The sequence below is a fragment of the Canis aureus genome, chromosome 21 (genome assembly GCF_053574225.1).
Source record: "Canis aureus isolate CA01 chromosome 21, VMU_Caureus_v.1.0, whole genome shotgun sequence".
Lineage (NCBI taxonomy): Eukaryota > Metazoa > Chordata > Mammalia > Carnivora > Canidae > Canis > Canis aureus.
The window spans coordinates 54,355,884-54,378,980 of record NC_135631.1 but is presented as its reverse complement, the minus strand read 5'-3'; the positions used below and the strand labels follow the sequence as shown (position 1 = coordinate 54,378,980).

Here is a 23,097-nt window from a genome sequence, read left to right as displayed (position 1 = left end):
ATATGGGGTAACTACAGGGCCCACCGCGCAGCACGGTCGGGTGGGTTCTCTGGCTCACAGGTTAAGAACCTGTTTATGTAACAGGGAGGTCACCTAAACAGGTAAGAAACAGGGGCGCCCGAGTGGCTCGGTGGTTGAGCATCTGCCTTTGGCTCAGGATTGTGACCCTAGGGTCCCAGGATCAAGTCCCGCATCAGTGTCCCTGCATGGAGCCTGCCTCTCCCTCTGCCTGTGTCTCTGCCTCTCTCTGTGTGTCTGTCATGAATAAATAAATAAAATCAAAAAAAAAAAAAAAAAAACAGGTAAGAAACAGAGGACAGCTGTAAGTGCCGGCCTGCCTTTCTGAAGGTCCGTAATACCGTCATTTGAATGGATATCGCAGAAGCAGCATTAATCACGGGGGCAAACGCAACAACCAGACGTGGCCTCAATGCATTTCATAGTCCAAGGGGCCAGCACACGTCGCTCTGTGGGAGAACGATTACCGATGGCTTTCCTCCCCCCGCTTTTTGGCATCTCAGCCCTAAAGAAAGGTGTCTAGGCATGGCCAGAGGGGGAAAGAAATCAAAATTATTTTTAAAAATTTTTTTAAATTTATTTATTCACGATAGACATAGAGAAAGAGAGAGAGGCAGAGACCCAGGCAGAGAGAGAAGCAGGCTCCATGCAGGGAGCCTGACGCAGGACTCGATCCCAGGACCCCGGGGTCACGCCCTGGGCCAAAGGCAGGTGCTAAACCACTGAGCCACCCAGGGATCCCCCAAGAAATCAAAATTATAACCGACGTTGGCTTCCATATCCAAGCAGAGGCCAATATTGGTGACAATTCAGGATTCTTCACACGCAGCAGAAAAAGGACTTTCAGAGGCAGTGCTGTTTCCCTGTGAGGGAACGATTCTAAGAAAATAAAAGGTACTCCTACGTGCCCGTGTGGGCAAAGCAGGTAAAACGTCGACAGTCACATGGATGATACAGTAAAAGATGAAGGGTAGGTAAGAGGACGTCCAAGGCCCCAGGACACAAGCTGGGGCCACACGGTCTTCTCAGCTGACTTCTGATTCCGTCCTTTGTCGTCCCCCCTGACACCCTGTAAACGGCACCTTCAGGACAAGTAAGACATGATTCTCCTGCTCCAGAAACACATGACCTCAGGCCCATAAAGCAGTGCGTACACCTAACACCTATATGAACAGGCGCGTGACATCAGTTTCCCCTAAATCATCTCCAAATGCAAAGCTGTGCATGGACTTGGCTTTGATTCCAATTTACCACCAAGTGACCTCTCGGTCACGTCTGGGCGAATGACCAAGCGTCTCTGGCTCAGTTTCCCAATCTGCAGCTCTAATGACTCAGGGAAAACACAGAAGACGCATGGGAGGTTTTAGCACGGGACTCCACGCTATCATGGTCCTATTAGCGCTTTTCATAGTAATTATGTGAACCTGGTATTTGCTGTTGAAGAATCTGCACCACAACGTGGCTCCTAACTTGCCCACGGTCACAGGCGCCGCTGGAAGAACAGGGAGCCAGGAACTATCTGGCCCTGAGCCTGGCCACCCCCAACATCGGTGACACTTGCCAAGGCTCCCTGTAGGGCAAGACACGAAACCAATCTTTCTTGATCTACTTCACCTTCCCAACCGGCATCCTTTTGTCCTTCTGTCTCCTCCACTTGGCAAACGGATGGTCCAATGAGACCCGAGGAGCTCTGAATCACCCCGCTGCACATCTCGCCAGGCGTGGCTCTGCACAGTGAAACCGCACGCCAACCACCCATGCCTGCCGCTTGCGGAGGACCAAGAAAGAAGCTGCGGCCAGAAGACAGCAGGCGCGGGTCGGGTCGGACAGGGGTGTGGGAGGCCAGGACCGGCGGGCAGCCAACAATTCCAGGGCCAAGGGCTGGCGTCTGGTGTCTCCACAGGAGCTCCCGGGTCCCCGGATGTAGGACTCGGGGCCCCGTGCACAATCTTGGCAATTCATCTTGGAGGCCTCCCTGTGATGCTCACACATCCCTGTCTCCAAACGGCCCGTGGTCCTGAAATAGGCTGCAGACAACGCCAGGCACCTTCATGCATGGACTAGAAACCTGTCTCAGCTCCTTGGGGCATCTCTGTTCAGCTGGGCCCTGGGGAGGGAAGGGCCACACAACCCAGCTTCAGCGGCAGGCAGGAAGAGCCGTCAGAAACAGCGTTATAGTTTCTTTTAAATATTTATTTAAGAGACAGAGTGAGCGAGCAAGCGAGAGAACACAAGCAGGGAGGAGGGGCAGAGGCAGAGGGAGCAGCAGACCCCCCTGCTGAGCAGGGAGCCCGATGTGGGGCTCCATCCCAGGACCCCGGGATCATGACGTGAGCCCAAGGCAGGCGCTTCACCACGGAGCCCCCCGGGGGGCCCAGAAACACCTTGTTTAAAATGAGAAAAGGCCAAACTTCTACTCCGTCCTCTGAAATCTCATGTTATCAAAATACAGTCAAGAAAAAGCTAAATCGGGGCGGCCTTGGTGGCACAGTTTAGCGCCCGCCTTCAGCCCAGGGCGTGGTCCTGGAGACCCGGGATCGAGTCCCACGTCAGGCTCCCTGCGTGGAGCCTGCTTCTCCCTCTGCCTGTGTGTCTGCCTCTCTCTCTCTCTATGAATAAATAAAATCTTAAAAAAAAAAAAAAAAAAAAAGCTAAATCCAGAATGAGCATGTTATTAACTCCACTCCTGAGCAGAGACCCTTTCAAAGGACCGGAGAGCAGGGACTCAACAGGTACGGTACACCTGTGCCTCCTGCCACAGCGTGACCGGTGGACGCGGCCCAGGGCAGGCTGACAGATGGACCCCGACATGCCGTGTGCACCTTCCAACCGTATCCAACCACAGAAGGAATGGGATTGTGATCCACTGTGTCCACGAGGAACCTGCGAGATACCCTGCTCCGTGAAAGATGGCAGACGTGGAGAACATTTTAACGACTCCCCTTCTGTGCCGTGACTGCAAGGGGCAGGACCACAGAGACGGCAGCGTGGGGTTACAGCTTTAATATGCACAGAGCTCCTGTTTGGAGTGAAATAGATGGTGCTAGTCATCGCGTCACTCTACGATGAATGCCACTGACGTGCGCACTTCCAGTAGGTAAAACCACCAATTTTATGTCGTATATATTTTTACCACAATAGACACGCATCTTTAAAAAAAACAAAAAACAAACCATCCAGAGCAACTGTAGCTGTCATAAAACCACTGGCTTTCAAAGGAAAATGCATCCCTTCCTGCAAAGTGCAGCCGGGGCACGCGTGAAGCATCTGCAGCAAGGGCCACACGAAAATAAGCTGCTTACGCTGGAACAAGCTAATAAAACAAGAGCGTTAAATCCTCTCTGCCAGAGAGAGAGAACAGGTCAAGGAAAGTCATGGTGAATCTTTTGTTTCAAACACCAGGTCCCTGGCCAAGAACCAGCCAACTTGATATCAGAGGCGTCGTGCAAACCCGAAGGCCTGTACCCAGAGTGTCCGGATGTGCCGTGCACGTCGAGGGGGCCGGGCAACAGCCCTGGATCGCCGTCAAATTGCCATGGGGTCTCAGGACCTCTAGTTAAGAGGAACTCGAGTGCTGAACCTGGGAAGGGGTGGCTGGGAGCGGGCAGCAGGGGGGCCGCAGGTGTGCTGACCCCGACGGCGGCCGGGGCGGGGGACAGCCAGCCAGAGCTGCATGCCAAGCCTGCTCGGTACACACCTGGGGCTGGAGGATGCCCCTGGCAACAAAAGCAGGTGGCACTTGGACTTGAAAGAGGGACGTGTGCCCTTCTGTCCTGTTCCTAGACCTGGAGCCCCACTGTCCCCCTCCCCCCAGCTCGGCCGCCGTCCCGTCCTCCGCGTGACCTGCGTGTCGGCTGCAAACACAAGCAGCGTCCTTCCCCGTGCGTGCCTTTCGCCAGCTTTCCTATCTGATGCTTTCCCTTATCCATAGGGCTTTAAAAATAGACTGAGGATACTAACAGTACCTGCGCCCTAAGGGCACTGCAGCCCTCCTTCCCAGGCCGGAGCAAGTATGCTGGCTAGTGTTTCCCTTTTTTTTTTTTTGTTTAAGATTTTATTTATTCATTTATGAGAGACCCAGAGAGAGAGGCAGAGACACAGGCAGAGGGAGAAGCAGGCTCCATGCAAGGAGCCCGATGTGGGACTCGATCCTGGGACTCCAGGATCTCACCCCGAGCCAAAGGCAGGTGCTCAACCCCTGAGCCACCCGGGCGTCCCCGACTAGTGTTTTCCGTGCATGACGTCCCCGCACAGACGCGATGCGTCGTGTACTCAGACATCACTCTCCCGTTACCACTGCGCTAGGGGTTGTGGAGGGATTTACTTCTGGGCTGAAGGCATAAAGATTCTCACTAGTTGTTCTTCTTAGATGAACTTTTTTTTTTTTTTAATGCTGTTTCTACTTGCAGAGATTTAACTGACCCGAAATTGATGATTAAGGATAGTACGGGGCGGGGGGGGGGCGGGGGGAGTCCAGCCCACCCCGCTGCGCTGGGCCAGGACTTCTCTGTAGACGTGTGGGTCTCTTCATGGCACGTCTATGCTGGTCCTTAGGTCCGTGTGTCCGTGAATCCCTAACTGTGATGGCCCCTAAAGGGGCCTTGTTGTCATCGCTCATCCCCATTAAAGTTATGAGCCATGTGGGGCACGGGGCTGGCTCAGTCTGTGGAGCTTGTGACTTCTGATCTCCGGGTGGTGGGTTCGAGTCCCATGTTGGGTGTAGAGAGGATTTAAAAATAAAACCTTACAAATAAAGTTAGGAGCCATGTGACAAGTCGTTCCCAAACTGCAAAACGTGGTTGCACGTTCATTAAATCTAGAGATAAATCTGATGATACACGACATCTTCGCTCTCTGATTTGTGATCGTGGGATAGGGCTCTAATTGTTGATGCCTTTTTTTTTTTTTATGTCCTTCAGCAGGAACTTACAAGGCCAGGCCATCCTGCTGAATCTACTCCTAGCTACCTTCTGGTTCTGTTACTACTGTCAGTGGGATTTCCTTTTACACCAGGCCTCTTGATGGCTTCCGATTGCTACAATGATCTGATCGCACTGTGTCTGCCAGCTTGGGGAGCTCACTCATTTTACTTTTCTTTTACAGAGAAAAACATATAAACGGATTTATTTGAGAGTGAGAGCGAGCGAGCATGAGTGGGCGGAAGGGCAGGGGAGACGCGGGCGCCTTGCTGAGCAGGGAGCCCAAGGTGGGACTCGATCCCGGGACCCCGTGATCAGGACCTGAGCAGAAAGCACATGCTTGCCCGACTGAGCCTCCAGGGGCCCCAGAACTCACTCGTTATAAAAGCCTGTAAGTCTGTGTGGGTTTTCTGTCTGGGTAGTTTGCAAACAGCCACCGATTTCATTGCCATTTTGGTGTCCGCACGTCGGCCTCCATGTGCCGTTGCACGAAGACCTGCAGGCACAGCCGGCCCTCGGGTGTGATTCTGTGTTTTCATGGACGCGACTAATACTATTCCTGTGCGCGAGGGATGCCGCGTACTTCTGACAGATCCCGAAGTCCCTTAGAGAACCGGCTGAGGGTCTGCTCTTCTCCTTTGCGCTGTATTAATGAGTGGAGAACTGTGTAATCCCGCGGGCGCCGCTGAGACGGTCACTGTCCCCCCTAGGTCTCCGAGTGTGTTACTGTCCTCGCCTTTGACACTGGGAAACATCCTTGCAAGACTGTAATAACCCAACTCAGTCGTGACATTGTTCAATGTTTAATTTAAGGCAAATGGCTACACGTGACTAATGCTTTACACGGACCTCCCGGTTGTAGGGGAATGTGGAATACGTGCACGCGTGGACTTCTGTGCTGTCTTGTGCAAAGCTGCAGAGCACTGTACGATGAGCGGGAGCGGGGGATTCCTGGGGGGCCCAGCGGTTTGGCGCCTGCCTTTGGCCCAGGGCACGATCCTGGGGTCCCGGGATCCAGTCCCGCATTGGGCTCCCGGCATGGAGCCTGCTTCTCCCTCCTCCTGTGTCTCTGCCTCTCTCTCTATGTCTCTCATGTATAAATAGATAAAATCTTTAAAAAAAAAAAAAAAAAAAAAAGATGAGCGGGAGCGCGCTGGCCTCCCCCTCCGACAGCTCCTGGGAGACAGCACTGACTTCCTCCTTGAAGGTCCGCTGACACTCGTCCGCAAAACCCCCGAGCATTTTTGAGGCAATGGTATTGATCACGGGCTCCATTCCACCAGAGTTATTTCCTGATTAAGATTTTATATTTTGGGCAAATCAAACTCCAATAAAAATATACAAAAAAAAAAAGATTTTATATTTTGTGGGGACGTCCGGGGGGGCTCAGTGGTTGAACATCTGCCTTCGGCTCAGGGCATGACCCTGGGGTCCTGGGATCGAGTCCTGCGTCCAGCTCCCTGAATGGAGCCTGCGTCTCCCTCTGCCTGTGTCTCTGCCTCTCATGAATAAATAAAACCTTTAAAAAAACAAAAAAGATTTCACATTTTGCCCAGAGTGGAATTATGTTTTATTTTGTTTTCCTCTTTCAACTCTTCCTTATTTCTTCTGAATTGTGTCCCTAACACTTTTGGGTGCAGTGTGCACTGCCTACAGAGCTATACTATGCATCCTGTCCTGCCACCTGGTATTTCACACACATTATACAGGAGAAACAGTCTTGGTTTTCATTTTTCTTTAAGATTTTATTTATTTAGGGGCAGCCCGGTGGCTCATGGTTTAGCGCCGCCTTCAGCCTGGGTTGTGATCCTGGAGACCCAGGATCAAGTCCCACATCAGGCTCCCTATGGGGAGCCTGCTTCTCCCTCTGCCTGTATCTCTGCCTCTCTCTCTCTCATGCTCTGCGTCTCTCGTGAATAAATAAATAAATAATATTAAAAAAAGATTTTATTTATTTATTCATGAGAGATGCAGAGAGAGAGAGAGAGAGAGGCAGAAACACAGGCAGAGGGAGAAGCAGGCTCCATGCAGGGAGCCTGATGCGGGACTCGATCCCAGGACCCCAGGATCATGCGCTGGGCTGAAGGCGGCACTAAACCAGTGAGCCACCCCGGCTGCCCTAGTCTTGGTTTTCTTAGGTAATCTGCAGGTTAGTTTTTCTTTTCTTTTTTTCTTTTTTTTTTTTTTTTAGTTTTTCTTTCTAATGGGGGTCAGGTTTTTTTGTTTTGTTTTGTTTTTTGTTTGTTTATTTGTTTTAAGACTATCTGTTGAGAGCAGTTTCAGGTCGACAACAAAATTCAGAGGAGGCTATGGCCGTCGCCCGCATCCCCACTGCCCCCTACAACATGCCTCCCCATGGTCAACCTCACTCACCGGAACAGTCCTTTTTGTAACCGTAGATGAACCCGTCTGTCTGACCCACGGCAACGGGCCCACCCTTACCACCTCGTAGGCGGTACCGTCACTCCTCTAAAGCTCTCTGCCCCGTTCCCACGTTTCCCCACTGCCACCCTGGCAACCGCTGGTCCCCGTACTGTCTCCACGGTCTTTCCTCTTCTAGAACATCACAGAGCGGGACTCCTACAGCACGTCGCTGTTTTCGACTGGCTTCCACGCAGCGATACCTACCCCGGCCTCCCCGGCCCTCTGAGACTTGAGAGCTCATTTCTTCTCAGCGCAGAGGAGCGTTGCCTTGTCTGGACGGAGCAGCTTATCGATCCGTTCATCCAACGAAGGGCATCGTGGCTGCCTCCAAGCTTTTCGACAATTCTGAATAAGGCAGCGTTCCACGTCCCCGTGCAGGCATCTGTGCGGACGTATGTTTTCGGCTCTTCTGAGCAAACACCAAGGTGCGGGATCACATGGTCAGAGGAAGCTTGGTGACACGCCGCCCTCCGAAGCGCTGTGCCGTCCTGCATTCCCGACGACGGGCGCGAGCTCCTGCGGCTGCACACCCTGGTCAGCGCTGGGTGTTGCAATTCTGTTTTTATGCTTCTGCGCTCCAATATCCACTCTTCTCACATGTTCGCAGTTAGAGGCAAGGAGTCGTCAATGGTTTTCTTGTGTTACTGTTTGGACTCTCTGGCCTGCTCCCCATGTGGCTTTCCTGGGTGCCCACCCCTCCTCCTGGGCGTCTGCGCTAGACGTCTGCAGTTGTGCAGATTTTACAAAAGACTGGCTTTCGGCTTTGTTCCTACCTACCTCACACATTTCTCATCATTCTCGTAACTTCTGATCTTGGTTTTTGTAACCACGTGCTCTATGTTCCTTAGGGTTATTCATTTGTCATGCTCCTAATTTCTTTTTTTTTTTTTTTAAGATTTTATTTATCCATTCATGATAGACATAGAGAGAGAGAGAGAAGCAGAGACACAGGCTGGAGGAGAAGCAGGCTCCATGCAGGGAGCCCGACATGGGACTCAATCCCAGGTCTCCAGGATCACACCCCGGGCCAAAGGCAGGTGCTAAACCGCTGAGCCACCCAGGGATCCCCATGCTCCTAATTTCCATTCTGCTTCCAAGAGTAGAAATGGTGGCTCGGATACAGTTTTTTTTTCAGCCTTATATAATTTTCTCCCTGCAGTACACTCATTTTTTCATTCTAAAGGCCTGCTACTTTCATGGTGATTTCCTCCGTGATCCACAAGTGGCGTGTGCGTTAAAAGTTTCCAAACACACGTTTACCTGTTTTTGTTTTGAACTTTTTCTGTCGGTTTCTGATTTAATCACACTGGGTCAAAGAACGGGGCTTGTATGAAACAGATGGCTTAAAATGTAGTGCAAAAAGTAAATTAAAAAATAAAATTGAGTGCAGTTTCCCATATGTGGTCAACTTTTTAATAAGTTACACAGATTTCAGAAGAGAATCAAGAGTCTGTTGGGTGCAGGGTTCTGTACATTTCTACTAAATCCAGCCTGTTAATACGGTTACAGATACACTTGGAATCACACGACAATCTTATTTTGTCTCTGCTTGACATCTTTTTTTATTTCTCATCTTGTTCTTCTTCCTTTTCTATTGATGTTGGTTGTTTCTATTAAATATAGATTCCCTTATATCTTTTTTTGCTAGGTTGGAAACTATATATGTTTTTTCTTTCAGTAATTAATTAACCAATATTTTAGTTGTAACTAAGTTGCAAAATATGTAACTAAGATTTTAAGATATGTAACTAACCGGGTGGCTCAGGTGGTTGAGAGTCCAATACTTGATTTCGGCTCAGGTCATGATCTCTGGGTGGTGAGACTGAGCCCTGTCTCAGGCTCTGTGCTGAGCAGGGAGTTTTAAGATTCTTCTCCCTCTCCCCCCGCCCCCAAATAAATAATCTTTAAAATATGTAACTAAAGATACTTTTTCCCAATGCACCCTCAAATCATTGTATGTTCTGCTTCTCCGAACTGGGGTCTTATTATGATACAACCACGCCTGCAACTTTATGCGTCAAAAGACACACATTCAGAACATCTAATTATTGCAAGTCAAACCTTAGTTTAACAATTTGTACGACATCGTGTTCCTTTCTCTGCGCACGACTGTGTCCCATATAGTCTGCGTCTTGCAAGACATTCTCGATCTTTCCGAAGTGCAACTTTCAATAAACCTTTCAGACAAGACTGCCAGTTAGCAAATTCTCTCAATCGTTGCCTGGAAGGCTTTCTTCTGCTTTTAGTGTGCGGTGTAAGCTTGCAGACGGGTGGGGACTTCCCCGCAGCACACTGACAACACCCCACGCTCTCCCCTGGCACTCACTGTGCCCGGGTGGGCTGCCCCCCGGCGGTCATTCGGGTGCTGGGAAGTCTGCGTTTTCCCTGCAGACCTTCTCTCTGCCTCTCGCTTTCTGGAATCTTGCTAGATGCCTCCAGACTTGGATTATCTTCCCTTTTCCTTTTAGTTCTCAGAGCATGCTTTGGGGACCGTCTTCTCAGTTCTGGCCAATCTCCAGCAGCCTCTCTTCCAAGTCCCCCGTCTATGTGCCCACTTGGGCACATGGAAGCCAGCTCCTGTTTTCCCAGCTCTCTCCGTGATGTAGGGAGGTGACGCTGGCTCGTTAATCCTCCTTAAACTGAATCCAGCATTTTTACAAAGCCAATAACCATATATTTCACTTCTAAAACGTGGACTCTCTCACACCCACCTGACCTGTTCCTGCCATTTCTTCCCAGTGTGCTTCGCTTTGCCCTTCGCGACACTGTGCTTTCGTTCACCTCCCTGAGCACGACGCACACAAAATCAAAGCCCTGGTCAGGCCCACTCTGCTGCCTGTGGACACCGGCGATCTGGACCCCCGTGGGCTGTGCCCGGCCGCCCGACCCGAACCGCCCTCCGTGGGTAGTGGCCCCGCAGGCCGCTGGAAATAGCCTGGGCGCTGCTCCCTCAGTAAAAACACCTGCCCCGGGGCACAGCCAGGTTGAGTCCTTCTGATTTTCCTGTTTTACACTGTTTTACGTGCTACGTGTGCCGAATTAATGAGGATTGGACGGAAAGGTGCTCAAAGCCTCGAGTGGCGACACATCCATCCGTTCCCTTCATCTCTGCTTCAGGAGCTGGGACGCATCAGATGCTCAGCAAGTAACCCTGGAGCCAAGAAGGGAATCCGCTCTGTACTGCTTGAAGCCCGCTCCGCCGTCTGTGCTCAGCCCTCACTGCCACTGCCCAAGCCGGTGTCAGATCTATGGGATATGTGAATGCACACCCTCCAGATTTTCAAACCTTAAAAAAAAAGCTTTAGGCTTTAAGAAGTTCTTCTGATGTAGTTTTTTTCTGACTTTTTGATTAGAGCGTCAAAGCGGATTTCCATATGAATGTTAATGCCGAAACTTAGATGATTTCAGTTTAAATGAGACCACTGGTAAGCAGTGGAATGCAATAAATTAAAATGTTCCTAAGTTTCAAAGCCAGCATTAATTGGTGCTCTTTTGCGTTGCAAGTTTTCAAAAACGGTGCCTCACATTATGCCTGATACAGAAAATCCTGTTTCACACATCTTCTAACACTTGAGAAAACATCTTTTTGGGGCCCCTGGGTGGCTCAGGGGTGGAGCACCTGCCTTCAGCTCAGGTCACGACCCCAGAGTCCTGGGATCGAGTCCCACGTCAGGCTCCCTGCATGCAGCCTGCTTCTCCCTCTGCCTGTGTCTCTGCCTCTCTCTCTCTCTCTCTCTCATCAATAAATAAGATTTTTTAAAAAAATCTTTTTGACCACACGGGAAGCTCCCAGCTTTTATTTTTGCTAAATTTCAACCCCTTTGTAATTAAGCAATTTAAAAATTCTGATTATTCTAATTCCTCCCAGTCCTAAACCTGACAGTTTATTGTACTTAAGCTCCCTGGGAACCCAAACCATGAGCCAGTTGCGTATTTCCCGATCCCTCCCCCGGCTGCCCACCCGGGAGCAAAGTGTGCGCCGTTAGACGTGATTTGCCTTTAATCCCCGTCCTTTCTCTCCCGTGATGAGCCCATCCAGAAATTTACAGAACGAGAACAGAAGGAATCACAGCAAGGTAGACAATCACCAAGAGCACAGACACACAAAACCAGCCTAAGTGCCAACACAAACATGCCGAAGTCAAGAGGACCTCCCCACGAGGAGCCCCCCAGGTAACGTCCAGGTGCCTTTACGCTGTATCCTGAGATAACTCATGGGGCGTGACTGTCAAGTTGGGCCCACTAAACAGAAACACAGGGTTTCCCCCCGCTTTTGGGGGGTGCAGCGTGCCTATGACGCCCCACCGGAGCTGGGAGGGTGTAAAGGAAAGAGCCAATTACCATTAATTCACTGGACAAATTCTGCGAGCGTTCTGAGAGCCAACACCCACCTCCCTCAGCCTTCTCCGACGCCTGAAGGCGCATCTTGCTCACGGATGAACAGAACACAGCAGGGGCGGGGGGCGGGGGGCGGTGGTGGTGAAGCCCAGGTGCTCGCAGCTCTGGGGCCCGGACGCCACAAGGCTGGGAGCCCGCTGGGGCCTCTGTCCTGCTGGGCGCCTGCCGCCTCAAGAACAGCTCCCCACAAAAGCAACGCTGAGTCTTTTTTTTTTTTTCCCAAAGCAGAAATCCTTTTTGGATTTCTCCGGGTCAGCAAATACAGGTGGGCACGAAGAAGGCAGGTCGGCAGGTCTCTTGGAGAAGCCAAGTTGCATGAAACACGCTTTCGAAAAGCAGGGGCCGCCTGTACGAGAAGATCCCACGATCGAGCTGCCCCCACCCCCCGTTTTAGAGCGTGTTTCCCTGAAAGGGGAACCGAGCCAAGGCCGGAATCTCCGGGTGCGAGTGCAAGAACAACTTCCTCGCCTGCAGGGCCCGACGCCTCTGCACAGGTGCTGGGCCACGGCCCCGGCTCCAGCTGCCGGCGTCCCTTACCCTGGTGGCCTGTGAGCCGGTCGGCCGGCGCCGGGAAGCCTGGTCCTGCCAGGTCTCGTGGACTCGGCGGGGGCGTCTGCTCCACCTGGTCCTGCGGGAGACAGAAGCACGAAGGCTGTGGTCAGAAGCAGCAGCCACCCTGGGCCACGGTCCCCATCCCCCGCATTTCCTCCTCCTCCCTCAACTCCTTGAATTTATTCACCTCCTTGGGCTTAAATGGCCCTTGTTTAAAATACACCGTCAAAGGGAAGTTAATCACGAAAAGGTGCCACCTGCTTCGCAAGGGAGCCGGAAGAGAAGTTACTCTAGGTTTCTGGCTTAAACTGCTTTGCCTGAACAGCAATCCAGAAAGAGTTATTGCCAACCGCTGGATTTAAGCAATGCATGTAAATAATTAGCATTCCGGGGAGCACGTGCATTTTCTGCAACAATTACTGGTAATCAAGCCCTGGGCGGTCTGTTATCTGCTAGGAAACACTCGGAGACTGCTTTATGGTCGGCCCCTCCGCAAAGCAGAGGGGCCCGGGGGCACTTCGTTCAGACGTCAGGAGGGGAACAACAATTTCAGGCGTTAAGTTAACACGGCAACGTCGCTACCGACTCTGGAAAGAACATCTTCATGAGGCCATAACCAAGCCAACGAGAGACGGGTTAAAATGTGAGAAAAGAGACTGGGCCTCTTCATATTTACACATTCAGAAAATACTAGCAGGGATTACCTTGGGGTAGGAAGGGGTCAAATTTCTCTTCCAGATTCAAGAGATTCTGGAATTCTTACAGGGCGCACGGATCGCCGGCCAGTTAGGGGTCAGAACCGTGCCTGCGAGGCCCATCTCCTGTGCTGCCGACGTGTCGGTACAGACAGCAGCCGATGCAGCAACCTCATCCCTACGGTGCGAAGGAGCCTCGTGGTACCGCAGACGGTTGCAGGTGCGACAACCCGCGTGCGTGTGCCAGCAGGAGCCAACGTGCGTGCAGAGCGTGCAGCGCCGGGCTGGGCTCCTACCCTACAGACAAGGACCTAGGGCGCAGAGGGTCACGTCCACCTTCCTGTCCCCCGCTGGAGGGGGCAGGCCTGGGATCAGATCCCCGGCTGGGGGTGGGGGTGCTCCAGGGTCCACGCGGCTTCCTGCCAAAGCTGCCCGAGAAACTCAGAGAAGCTCATTGGTTTCGACTCGTCGCTTTCTCACCCCGACGCTCCCCAGCAGGTGGTTCTCTGTCCAGAGGCTTCGCCGGGGAACAGAAACGGGCGGACGATACCCCACCCCCTCCGCTGTGCCAACACCAACCCGCGTGTCCATGTGCGTGGGTCTGCTCGATGCCGTGCTGGGGACCCGCTGGCTAGGGCTGGGGAGGCAGGGTTGCGGCACTGGGGAGGGTCCAGAAGGGTGAGCCCGCCAACACCTACCCCACAGCCACACCGCCCCCCGGGAAACCTGGGGCAAACGGATCCGAGCCCCAGCGTGCAAGCGCGATCTGCACTGCTCGTCCGTCCCCGAAAACTGTCTCTTTCTTTTTGCTGTTTAATCACAGATGTGATACTTGCTAACTCCGGGAATCTAGATGCTAGAGCGAAAATTCAAATGAACCTCTGTCCCCTCCCCCGGGGAGGGGACCCCATCAGGTTTCGGTCTGTCCCCCCGGAGACAAGAAGAAACGCACAAAGGCGGTTGCTCTGCGGGCGGCGTGGGAGTTTCTCGCCGGGAACGTACAGGCTACACTCGGACCACGTGGGGGTTACAAGCGACCCTGATGGAAAACGGGATTCCTCATCAAGTGACACGTGTCGCTAAACTTGAGCCTGTCGTTCTGAAATTCCCCACGGCCGCAGGGCATCTCCCTCGGCGCTGCCAAGCCCTGGGCCGCTCCACGGCGGGGACGAGCAGGGTGACCCCGTGAATCCGCGCCGTACCGGTAAGCGCGCGGCCAGAGAAGGACCAAGCTCCTGGTTAGGAATGAGGGGAGGGCTGGCCTGCAGGACACGGGGTCCGGAGGCAGGAGCGAAGCCACCCGGGAGCCCCGCCGAGGTGCCGAGGACAGAGCCGGGTGGTCAGGTCAGTGCACAACCTGATGCCGCCCGGCGCCCGGACCCCCACCTGCAGCGCAGCCCCCGTGCTGAGGCCCCCCGCCTCGTGTCTGCAATGCCACGGCCAGCATCCATCCTCCCAATCCGCTCTTTACCACCGGGGGTAAATATTTTTTTTTCTCCTCCAGATTTTAAAACACGCAGGCCATTTTTTTGGGAAACAGAGCAGAGGTACAATAAGAATGAGCCTGAGTCCGAGGACAGCAGGTAGGGTAACAGGCTGCACACCCGTGGACTCTGCACGGCCGGTGTGCACCGCGGGACCCTGGAAATCACCGGGGTGAATGATCGCGGTCCTGCCTCTCCCCCTCCTCCATTAACACAAGATGCTATTTTAAAACCTTGGTAAATTTTTTTTCCCCCAGATACTAAGTGACTCTAGTCAACACCTGCAGCCCTTGCAAGCCTCAGCATCAGTAACAATCTAATCAACAACTCGGCGTGTCCGAGTCTGTCCACATCTCCAATTATTTGCATCGGATCCCAGGAAGCAGTAGAACCACTGGGCCAAAGGCTTCCCACGTATTTTTATTTTTATTTTTTTATTTTTTTGCTCTGAGCCTAGATACGTAGTCAAGAATCTTGTCCACGCACTTCACCCCTCCACCCAAAATAGAGGAGAACTGACCGTTTCATAGCATCTGCGGCGGACAGAGACTGCTGATTTTTCGGGAAATTTTTCTGGCCAATCCCGGAGCTAAACCATGGCCTGGACCTGTGGTTTTCAATGCGGGTCTTTTAAAACATTTTATTTATTTATTTATTCATGAGAGACACAGAGAGAGGCAGAGACACAGGCAGAGGGAGAAGCAGGCTCTTCACAAGGAGCCCGACGTGGGACTCGATCCCAGGACCCTGGGGTCACGCCCTGAGCCAAAGGCAGATGCTCAACCACTGAGCCCCCCGGGTGTCCCTCAATGCGGGTCTTCAATACGGAGGCTGACCATTCTCCAGAGCTTCTTAGCCCTTGTCCTGCTTCCCCGGGACCCCCTGTGACGGGTCAGCTGCAGGGGCGCCGGAGGGCCCGAGGGCTTTGCCATCAAGCCAAGCCCACCCGCCCTCAGGAGCCGAGCTCCGTGGGGCCGGGTCTCTGGAGTCTGAGTCAACCTGTCGGTGCAGCTGTGACACAGGGAGGTGACCCCCCCGGGGTGGCTGGAGGGTTCACGCTCAGCACCAAGTGCCAAGCCAGGGCTCAGGGACGCGCCGCCCTCCAAGCCCCAGACCCCGGCTTGCTCGTCAGGGCTCTTCCTGCATGAGCCCCCACGTGCAGGGAGCAGTTGGCCCACGCGTGTCATAAACGCCTTTCCCATCCCGTTGGCCTGTGGTTTTAACGGAATGGTTGATTCTCAGAAATGCAATTGAGCGTAAGCAGGTGCCCTGAGCCTCGTTTCTGGGGTCCCTCTGCAGGCGACCGCCGCCCTCATCCCCTCGAGGAAACCGGAGAGCCCCCGCGGAGGTTCTGTCCTGGCCTTTCTTCCAGCTGGGGGTGTTCCCCGTTCGTGTCTCAGACCTTAGCTCACGCGGACGGGAAGAAGGGAGACCAGAAACCCGCTGTGCCCGACCCGGAAGGTCGCCTTCATCCCACAGTCACACGTGGGCCCCACATGAGCTGTTCCTGGGCCGCGGCCATGATCTCCACCTGCACGGCCTCTGACACCTGGTCCCTGGCACACACGTCCCCTGTTGCTGCTCCTGCGTGGATCGCCCTGTTCTTCTAGCTTCGTTTCAAGGGTCGCCTAAGCGAGTACACCTTCTCTTCTGGAGTATTTACTTCCACGCAAAGGAGCAGTGCGACCCACTACGGGTACGGGCGCTGCTGGTGAGCCATCCAGTTGAAATCAGATGTGCGCCGGGAGAGGGTAAACCAGGGACACAGCCTCCCTGGAGCCCAGGCCCCACCCAGCCTGTCCTGCTGCGGCGTCCCCTGCGCAGACTCTGTCCCCGTCCCAGACCCCGTCACCCCCTGCACGTACCGCGGTCCCTGAGCACCCCCTTGTCAGTGGAAGCACGCCTGACCCCGTGGAGACGTCTACGTGGAAGACAAGTAACCTCTAGACCTCATCTAGGCAACTTTGTCACCGGGTTTAGCAAATGCAGACACAGGACGTCCCGCGAAACCGGAATCTCAGTCCAACTAACCGTCCTTTGGTGTCCGTGTGTCTCGTACGTAAGACTCAAAAACAAACAAAAAACAAACATAAAAACCTCAACAGGTAGAAGCTACAGACAAGAAGCCTCTTACCCCAAGAAGCGGGAAAAGGCATCATAGTACGAAAAATGCTAGTGTCTATAGCACAAAGCCGGCGTGCAAGGCCGGGCGCGAACGTCCCTGCGCTCTCCAGAGGCCAACGGTGGCCCTGGGCCCGGCTCGGGGTCGTGGACACGGGGACAGGAGTGGTGGGCTTGTGGGCTTGCCCCTGGGCGGCTCGGTCCCGTTGGTGCGGGTCCAGGTCAGCGGGCCTCCCGTGGGGTCAGCAGCCAGCACAGCAGGGCGTCCGCCCGCCCCACGGCCTTGGGGGCCGAGTCCAGGATTTGGGCCAAGCGGCTGCCAGCGGCGAGGGCAGGTGTCCCTTGACCAGGGCCCTTAGGGCCTGGGCTGCCTACCTGGAGGGGAGCTGGGCACCCGGGCGAGCCCCTCCGCCAGCGGCGGGTCACATCGCTATCTGGGCCGGGACCCCAGCCCCCCTCGGCTGGAGAAAGAGTTTCTGAAGTCGGAGGCAGCATCCAGGGCGGCGGGGCAGGAATCCTGCCTCCCTGAGAGGAGGCGCAGTGGCCTCCAGATGGGGTAACTTTGCGGATATCTTCCCACCCACGTCGGGGGGCCAGGACAGGGGCCGATGACCCCGCAGGGGCGGGATCCAGGGGCCCCACAGGACTCGGCTGTGGGGAGAGTGAGGGGAAGACGGGATGAGGGACTGATCCTCCAGCTGGGCGGTGCTGTCTTCTAGAAGGTTCCTTGCTGTGTCACACTTCCAGGGGTGGTGAGTGCCCACCGCCCCCCCAGCCTCACTCCTTCTGCCTCTTGCTGGGCCCAGGCTTGTCCAGAGGCCTCCAGCCCCTTCCCTGGAGCGCTCTCTCTCTCGCCCCCCCCACACGCAGAGACCCCTGCCCATGGAGGCAGGTGCTTCTCGCCCCCGCTCTGCTACCCAAGAGCCCAAAGTCTCAAAGATCACGTGGAAAAAGCACCTCGCGCTGGGGTGTGAGGCCGGGTCCTGGCGGGCAGGGCAGCGGGTGTCACCGTTAGGTCTCAGCCCAGGGCGCCAGCCCCTCCAGGAAGCACTGCTGGGAGATGCAGACTCCAGGCCTGCGGGCCGTGAGCTCCCGACTCCGGGGGTGGGTGGAGCCCCAGCTCCTCACCCCGCGTGGTTCGCTTCCATGGAAGGTTCCAGCAGCCGCCTTCCACCTGGCTTCCCTCCAGTTCAAAGGCACAGCTCACCACGGGCAGGCCTCCCCGTCCTGCTCTGCCTGGGGACGCTGAGCTACCTGGAACGTTCTCTGCCTGGCCCTCCACACGCTCTGCGCGCTCATCCCCCAGGCCCTGCCGGGAAGCCACCTCCTTCTGGAGCCTTCTCTGACAGCCCAGATGAAATGGTCTCGCACTCCCAGTGCTGCGGTGCTCTTTAATCCACAGCGGAAGGTAAGGAGGACGAGTTGGCCAGTGCACACCCCTCCCTGCTCACTGACGTCCCCAGATGTGGGACAGGGATGCCTCTGCCCCCCCAGAGAGATGGTGAGGGTGCAGGGAGGGGGAGAAGGGGGCTCCCCAGGGAGATGGTGAGGGTGCAGGGAGGGGGAGGAGGGGGCCACGGAGCGCTGTCACAGGGCGCACCCCAACCAGCAAGAAGAGCGTGTCCCAGGCCCACCCGGAGGGAGACCCGTGCGCGTCAGCCGCCCGCACAGCCTGTGCAGGGGCCCTGAATGGCTCGTTGCCACACTGGGTGCCACCAGCACCCGAGGCCCACGTCGGACCCGGCTCTCGAGATGGGGAACGTTCACGGGGTGGATGGAGCAGTTTCCTTACTTAAAAAAGCAAGAGGCCCTGGCGAGCGTTGGGGCGGGGGGTCTCAGTGACTGGCAGTGTCGCGGTCAGCATGGGGCCTGCCGGGTAAGGACCGCGCATCGGCCGCAGGCCACACTCTGAGCCAGCCCCTGGGGTGCCCGCTGCCTGTGTGCCCTCGTGCACCTGCGCTTCCATGGGGCCGGCTGGCGGCGGCGTCACACGGGCTCGGAGGAGGAAAGGAGAGCGCGGAGCAAGGGGTGTCCGGCGGTAGACTCGGCCGTGAGAGCAGGCGCTGCCCCCGACACCAAACAGCAGACGCAAGGTCCGCAGGCGACACCTGTCTCTCGTGGTGTTGGGGAGGCCCCGCCTGCCGCACGACCTCCTCGGGGACCTGAACAGACAAGGGCGCCCTGCCTCACTCGCTACACAACCCAAAGGGCACGTCGCAAGGGGACGCGAAACGTCTTCAACCAGCAAAACGTGGAAACGGAAACATCCACGCAAACGTCCACGCTCCATGGGCACCAAACCACCCATGCCGCTGCCGCCGCCGCTGGGGGCGGCTGTGGGCCGGGGCCAGGGCCCGTCCAGGGACGCCCACCCCCGGGCTGCGGGGGGTAAAGGCTCACGCGGCTCGCCCAGCGCCCCCACGGCCTTCCCCGCAGCTGCCCCAGCAAACCCCACCGTTGGGCCCAGGAGCGACAGCCTGGCGCGGGCCCCACCACCGCCCCCGGGACCCCGGCCCCGCCACACAGCAAGCCCACGCCCCGAACACCTGGATGGGAACACACTCGCGGGGCTGCGGTCGTGGGCTGCACGACCCAGGTAAGGCCGTCGAACGCGTCGGAATCGAAACCCACGGAGGGACGAGCTTCCCGCAAGAGAAGAACACGCGACTGACCGCATCTGCGGCGGGACCACGTCCGGCCCCACGCGGAAAGCACCGTCTACCATCTACGAGAAACCCCCGCACGTCCACGCCCCACTCCGCGCCCTTCGAGGCCAAAGCAGCACAGGCGTGGGCGGCCTCACACCCGCTGCGCGTGCCAGCGCCAGGCACAGGAGCACGTGTCCGTCACGCAGGTGGCTGCCAGGCGCCAGGGGACATCCTCCAATGTACCTGAGGTGACGCACACCCCGCCCACGCTGGGACCCTAGGGCACCTGCATGACTCCCGCCACGACCTAAGTTTACACCATTTCCACCGCTTTCTGAGAAACCTCGGCCCCAAGCCTGTTCATCTCACGCACGCTTCTCCCCAGAGGCCTCAGCAGCGTCGCGCTCTCCCTGTCCGTGGAGGCGGCATTCCCATGGCGGGTGGCTGCCGGCCCCAGGGGAGGAGCGCCGGCGCCCGGATCTCGGACACGCGCGGCGGGGGGCAGGGAATGCAGGTTTCCCGGGCTGCGGTCACCTCAGGGCCGGGGGAGGGCGCAGCACCACGCACGGGTGAAGCACATGAGGACGTTCCACGCTGGGATTCACGCACCTGCACTCGCCTGTGTCCCCCCCCCCCACCTCCATCTCCTTCGGCTCCTCCTCCTGTACCTGCATAACCTCCTCCTCCACCTGCATCTGCTCATCCCTCCTTCTGCACCTGCTCATCCCTCCTCCCCCTCTAGCACCTGCTCATCCCTCCTCCTCTTCCTCCTCCTCCTCCACCAAGACTCCCACCTTCACTTCCCCCACCACCCTCTTCAGCCTAAGGACCCGGCCAAGGTCAACAGCAAACCGGATGTACACGCGTGATCACATAAGGCAAGTTCCCTTAACCTCGCACCTGACTTCCCTTCAGTTTTCCCTTCTCAGAGCAAGTCCCAAGCAAAGCAGAAGCTGGCGGAGCGTCTGTGACCCGGATCCCGGGCCCCGGGCCAGCGCTCTGAGAACCGGGAAGAGGTCAGACCCCCAGGGCACGCTTCGGGAATCTGGGGACCCTGCTCTCAGCCACCAGCCGTCGATGCAGAGAACAGGACAGCTCACGGGAAAACTGAGGAGGCCAAAGGCTCACGCTCCAGGAGGACGAAGTGGCCTTCTCAGCCCTGCCCCCACTCACTGCCACAGTGGAAATACTCGGGCGAGAGCCCACGAGGGCTTCACCCCTCCTAGAACCTGGAGACCACAGCAGGATTCTCAAGTCTGCCCCACAGGACACACGGACCCCAAAGCCCGCCCACGGGCCGCGTGTCGTTGGCACAGCGCTGGCAAGAGGAGACGGGCCTGTCCTCACCGTCTCTGCTTCTCCCCGTGCTCTGCCTGGGTCCCCGACGGTCCTGCAGGACCTCAGCCCCACCCCGCCAACCCCAACCCCACCCCGATCGCCTGCAGGGCTTGTGTTCCTGCTCGCCCCCCCCCCTGCAGCCCCCAAAGGGAAACCAGGCCTTCGCACGTGCACGGCCCTCGGCTACACCCAGGACTTCAACTCTGGACGCGCCTCCCAGGGGAACCAGCTACAAACGGCTGGTACTGAGGCCCCGGCTTTGCTGCGGGAAGGAGCCCGCAGGGACAGACGGACAGCCATCACCCCAGAGGCCTGCCGGGGGTCAGAGGTCAGACCCACAATTTCCCAAGGGGCCTGCGTCTCAGGAACCCTAACGGGGGAGGGTTCAGAAAAGGAGCCGGATGCTCCAAGTCCGTGAAACCTTAACCAACAAGAAACACGATGGCGCCCGCGCTCCCGGCGGTGAGGACGGCCCCAGGTGTCCTGCATCTCAGATTCGACCGTCCGCTCTGGCTTTCATACGAGGCTGATGGTTTTCCAAAGTCATTAACCTACTGACTGAAGTGCAACCAGCGGCCCATCTCGAAACTAAAACGCTGTTGTAACTTTTATTTAAAGGAGGCCCCGTGCCCAGCATGGAGCCCAACGTGGGGCTTGAACTCACAACCCTGCAATCGGGGGAGCCCTCGGGCAGCCGTGGGCCCCGGCCGGGGAGTCGGGGTGCCAGGCATCTCACCCCGTCCTGGGGGGACCAAGGACTCCAGGCCGACGAGCACCTTCCTAGTGCCTGGGTCACGCGGCGCCGCACAACTGCCCCACATGACCTAACAGACGAGCAGGTGCAGCTTGTTCAGGGCGCCGAGGGTCCCCGTGTGCGAGCGCCTGTCGGCCCCCCCAGCACTCGACATGCCCTCTTCTCCTCTTTCGCCCCAACCCGCTCCCGGGGGGGCCGGACCCCTGTGGCCCCTGGACAAGACGACCAGGGAGGCGGGGCAGCTGGCCGGGCCAGCAGGCGGCGGGAGCAGCACACCAGGGACATGGGATCATCAGGCGCCAAGTCCCTCCCCCGCTGCCCCTCAGTCTGTTCTCTGGGTGAGAAAACAGAGACCGAAACATCCGCAGGCGCTAACATATCGCGAATCTGTCAGAACGGCGGGCAGGGAGCACCTGGACGGGCGTCAGGGTCTTCGCCACCCTAGCAGCCCGGGGCAGGCGACGACACAGAAGTCTGGGCTGCTGATTAACGGGGCAGACGATCGGGGCCCTCAGGGTGGTTCCCGGGGGTCAAACCCAGCGCGGCGATGACATCGTTCTGATAAACCACGAACTTCCAAACGGAATCAGATGTGCTCTGATCCTGGCCCTGCGACCGCTGGCCAACCGGGACCCCAAGCTCTGGAAGAGGGGCGGTTCCCTGCTGTCCCCTCCCCGGCACAGACCGCATGCCCTGAGCATCCGGGGGCTCGGGGGCCCAGGCCGAAGGGCCACCGACGAGCTGAGCCCTCCCCCGGAGGCAAAGGGAATCAAGTCCCCCCGCTACACGCAGGCCTGGACTGAAAGGACGAAGCACAGACGTGAACACGAGGCCGCGTGGATTCAAAGTCCCGGGGACCTGGCCCTGGCCATAGTCCCTCGGCCTCTCAGGCCTTGAGCTCGCTGGTCGGGCCGCGGGGCCGCCCTGAGGCCTCCCGGTGGGGCGCAGAGCCTCTGCCCACCAGCCTGCCCTCGGCGACACCACCGGCAACACCTCGGCTCAAACCCGGGCGGGAAGCACGTGCCCCGAGGCGGGAGGGACCCCCGGGACCGGGCCCCATTCCCGCAGGGCACCCGCACATGGCGGCGCACGGCCCTCCCCCCCGCGTGCCCCCAGGTGGCAGAACAAGGGCAGGCATCTCTTCCTCGAACTTTCTGAAAACATTTCAAAAGCTAGCAAGGGTTCTCATTTGTCCTGCAGGCCCAGGAAAAAGCCCCAGGTTTAATCTGATGTAATCCGGGGGGCGGGGGGGCGGCTCTTCCCCACTAGCACGTCCCTCTCGGGCAGGCGGAGGCCAGGCCGGGGGTGAGCGGCGACCCGGGGCCCCGAGCTGCAGCCTGGGCCCCGACCACACCCCACCCGAGCCAGCTGTAAGGGTCTCCAGGGGGCAGGCGGGAGGGCAGGGAGGGGCAGGAAGGGGCTTCCAGAATCTGCGGGCCGCGGCTCCCAGGCCTTCCTCCCACGGGGCTGCGTGTGGGGCGAGCAGCCGGGACGAAGCGGTGGAGCCGCAAGGCCCCGGGCACAGCAGCCCAGGCGGGGTCAGGAGCACCGCGGGTCCCAGCCCTGGCAGGTCACCGGGGACCCTCACTGCGCCGTGAGCCCCGGGTTCCCGCGTCGCCAGCGCGACAAACCCCGTGATTCTGCGCAGATCAACCCCCTCTCTCCTGGTTCTCCGTCCTCTGCGGAGGGAGGCCTCTGCACAGGCTCCCAGGCTGATTCTGGCCGCGGCGGAAGACGTGCTGGGCC

General features: G+C 57.1%; 1 protein-coding gene across 3 annotated transcripts in view; it reads right to left on the bottom strand.

Moving 5' to 3' along the window:
- Positions 1-23,097, bottom strand: part of GRB10 (growth factor receptor bound protein 10) — a 157,787-nt gene that overhangs the window by 68,438 nt on the left and 66,252 nt on the right. For 2 of the 3 annotated variants that reach the window (XM_077864166.1, XM_077864167.1), the window contains exon 4: positions 12,297-12,387. The exons of the other annotated variant lie outside the window; for it this stretch is intronic. In XM_077864166.1, coding sequence (XP_077720292.1) covers positions 12,297-12,387 — 91 coding nt within the window. The remainder of the gene's footprint in view (positions 1-12,296; positions 12,388-23,097) is intronic. 3 annotated transcript variants of the gene reach the window in all.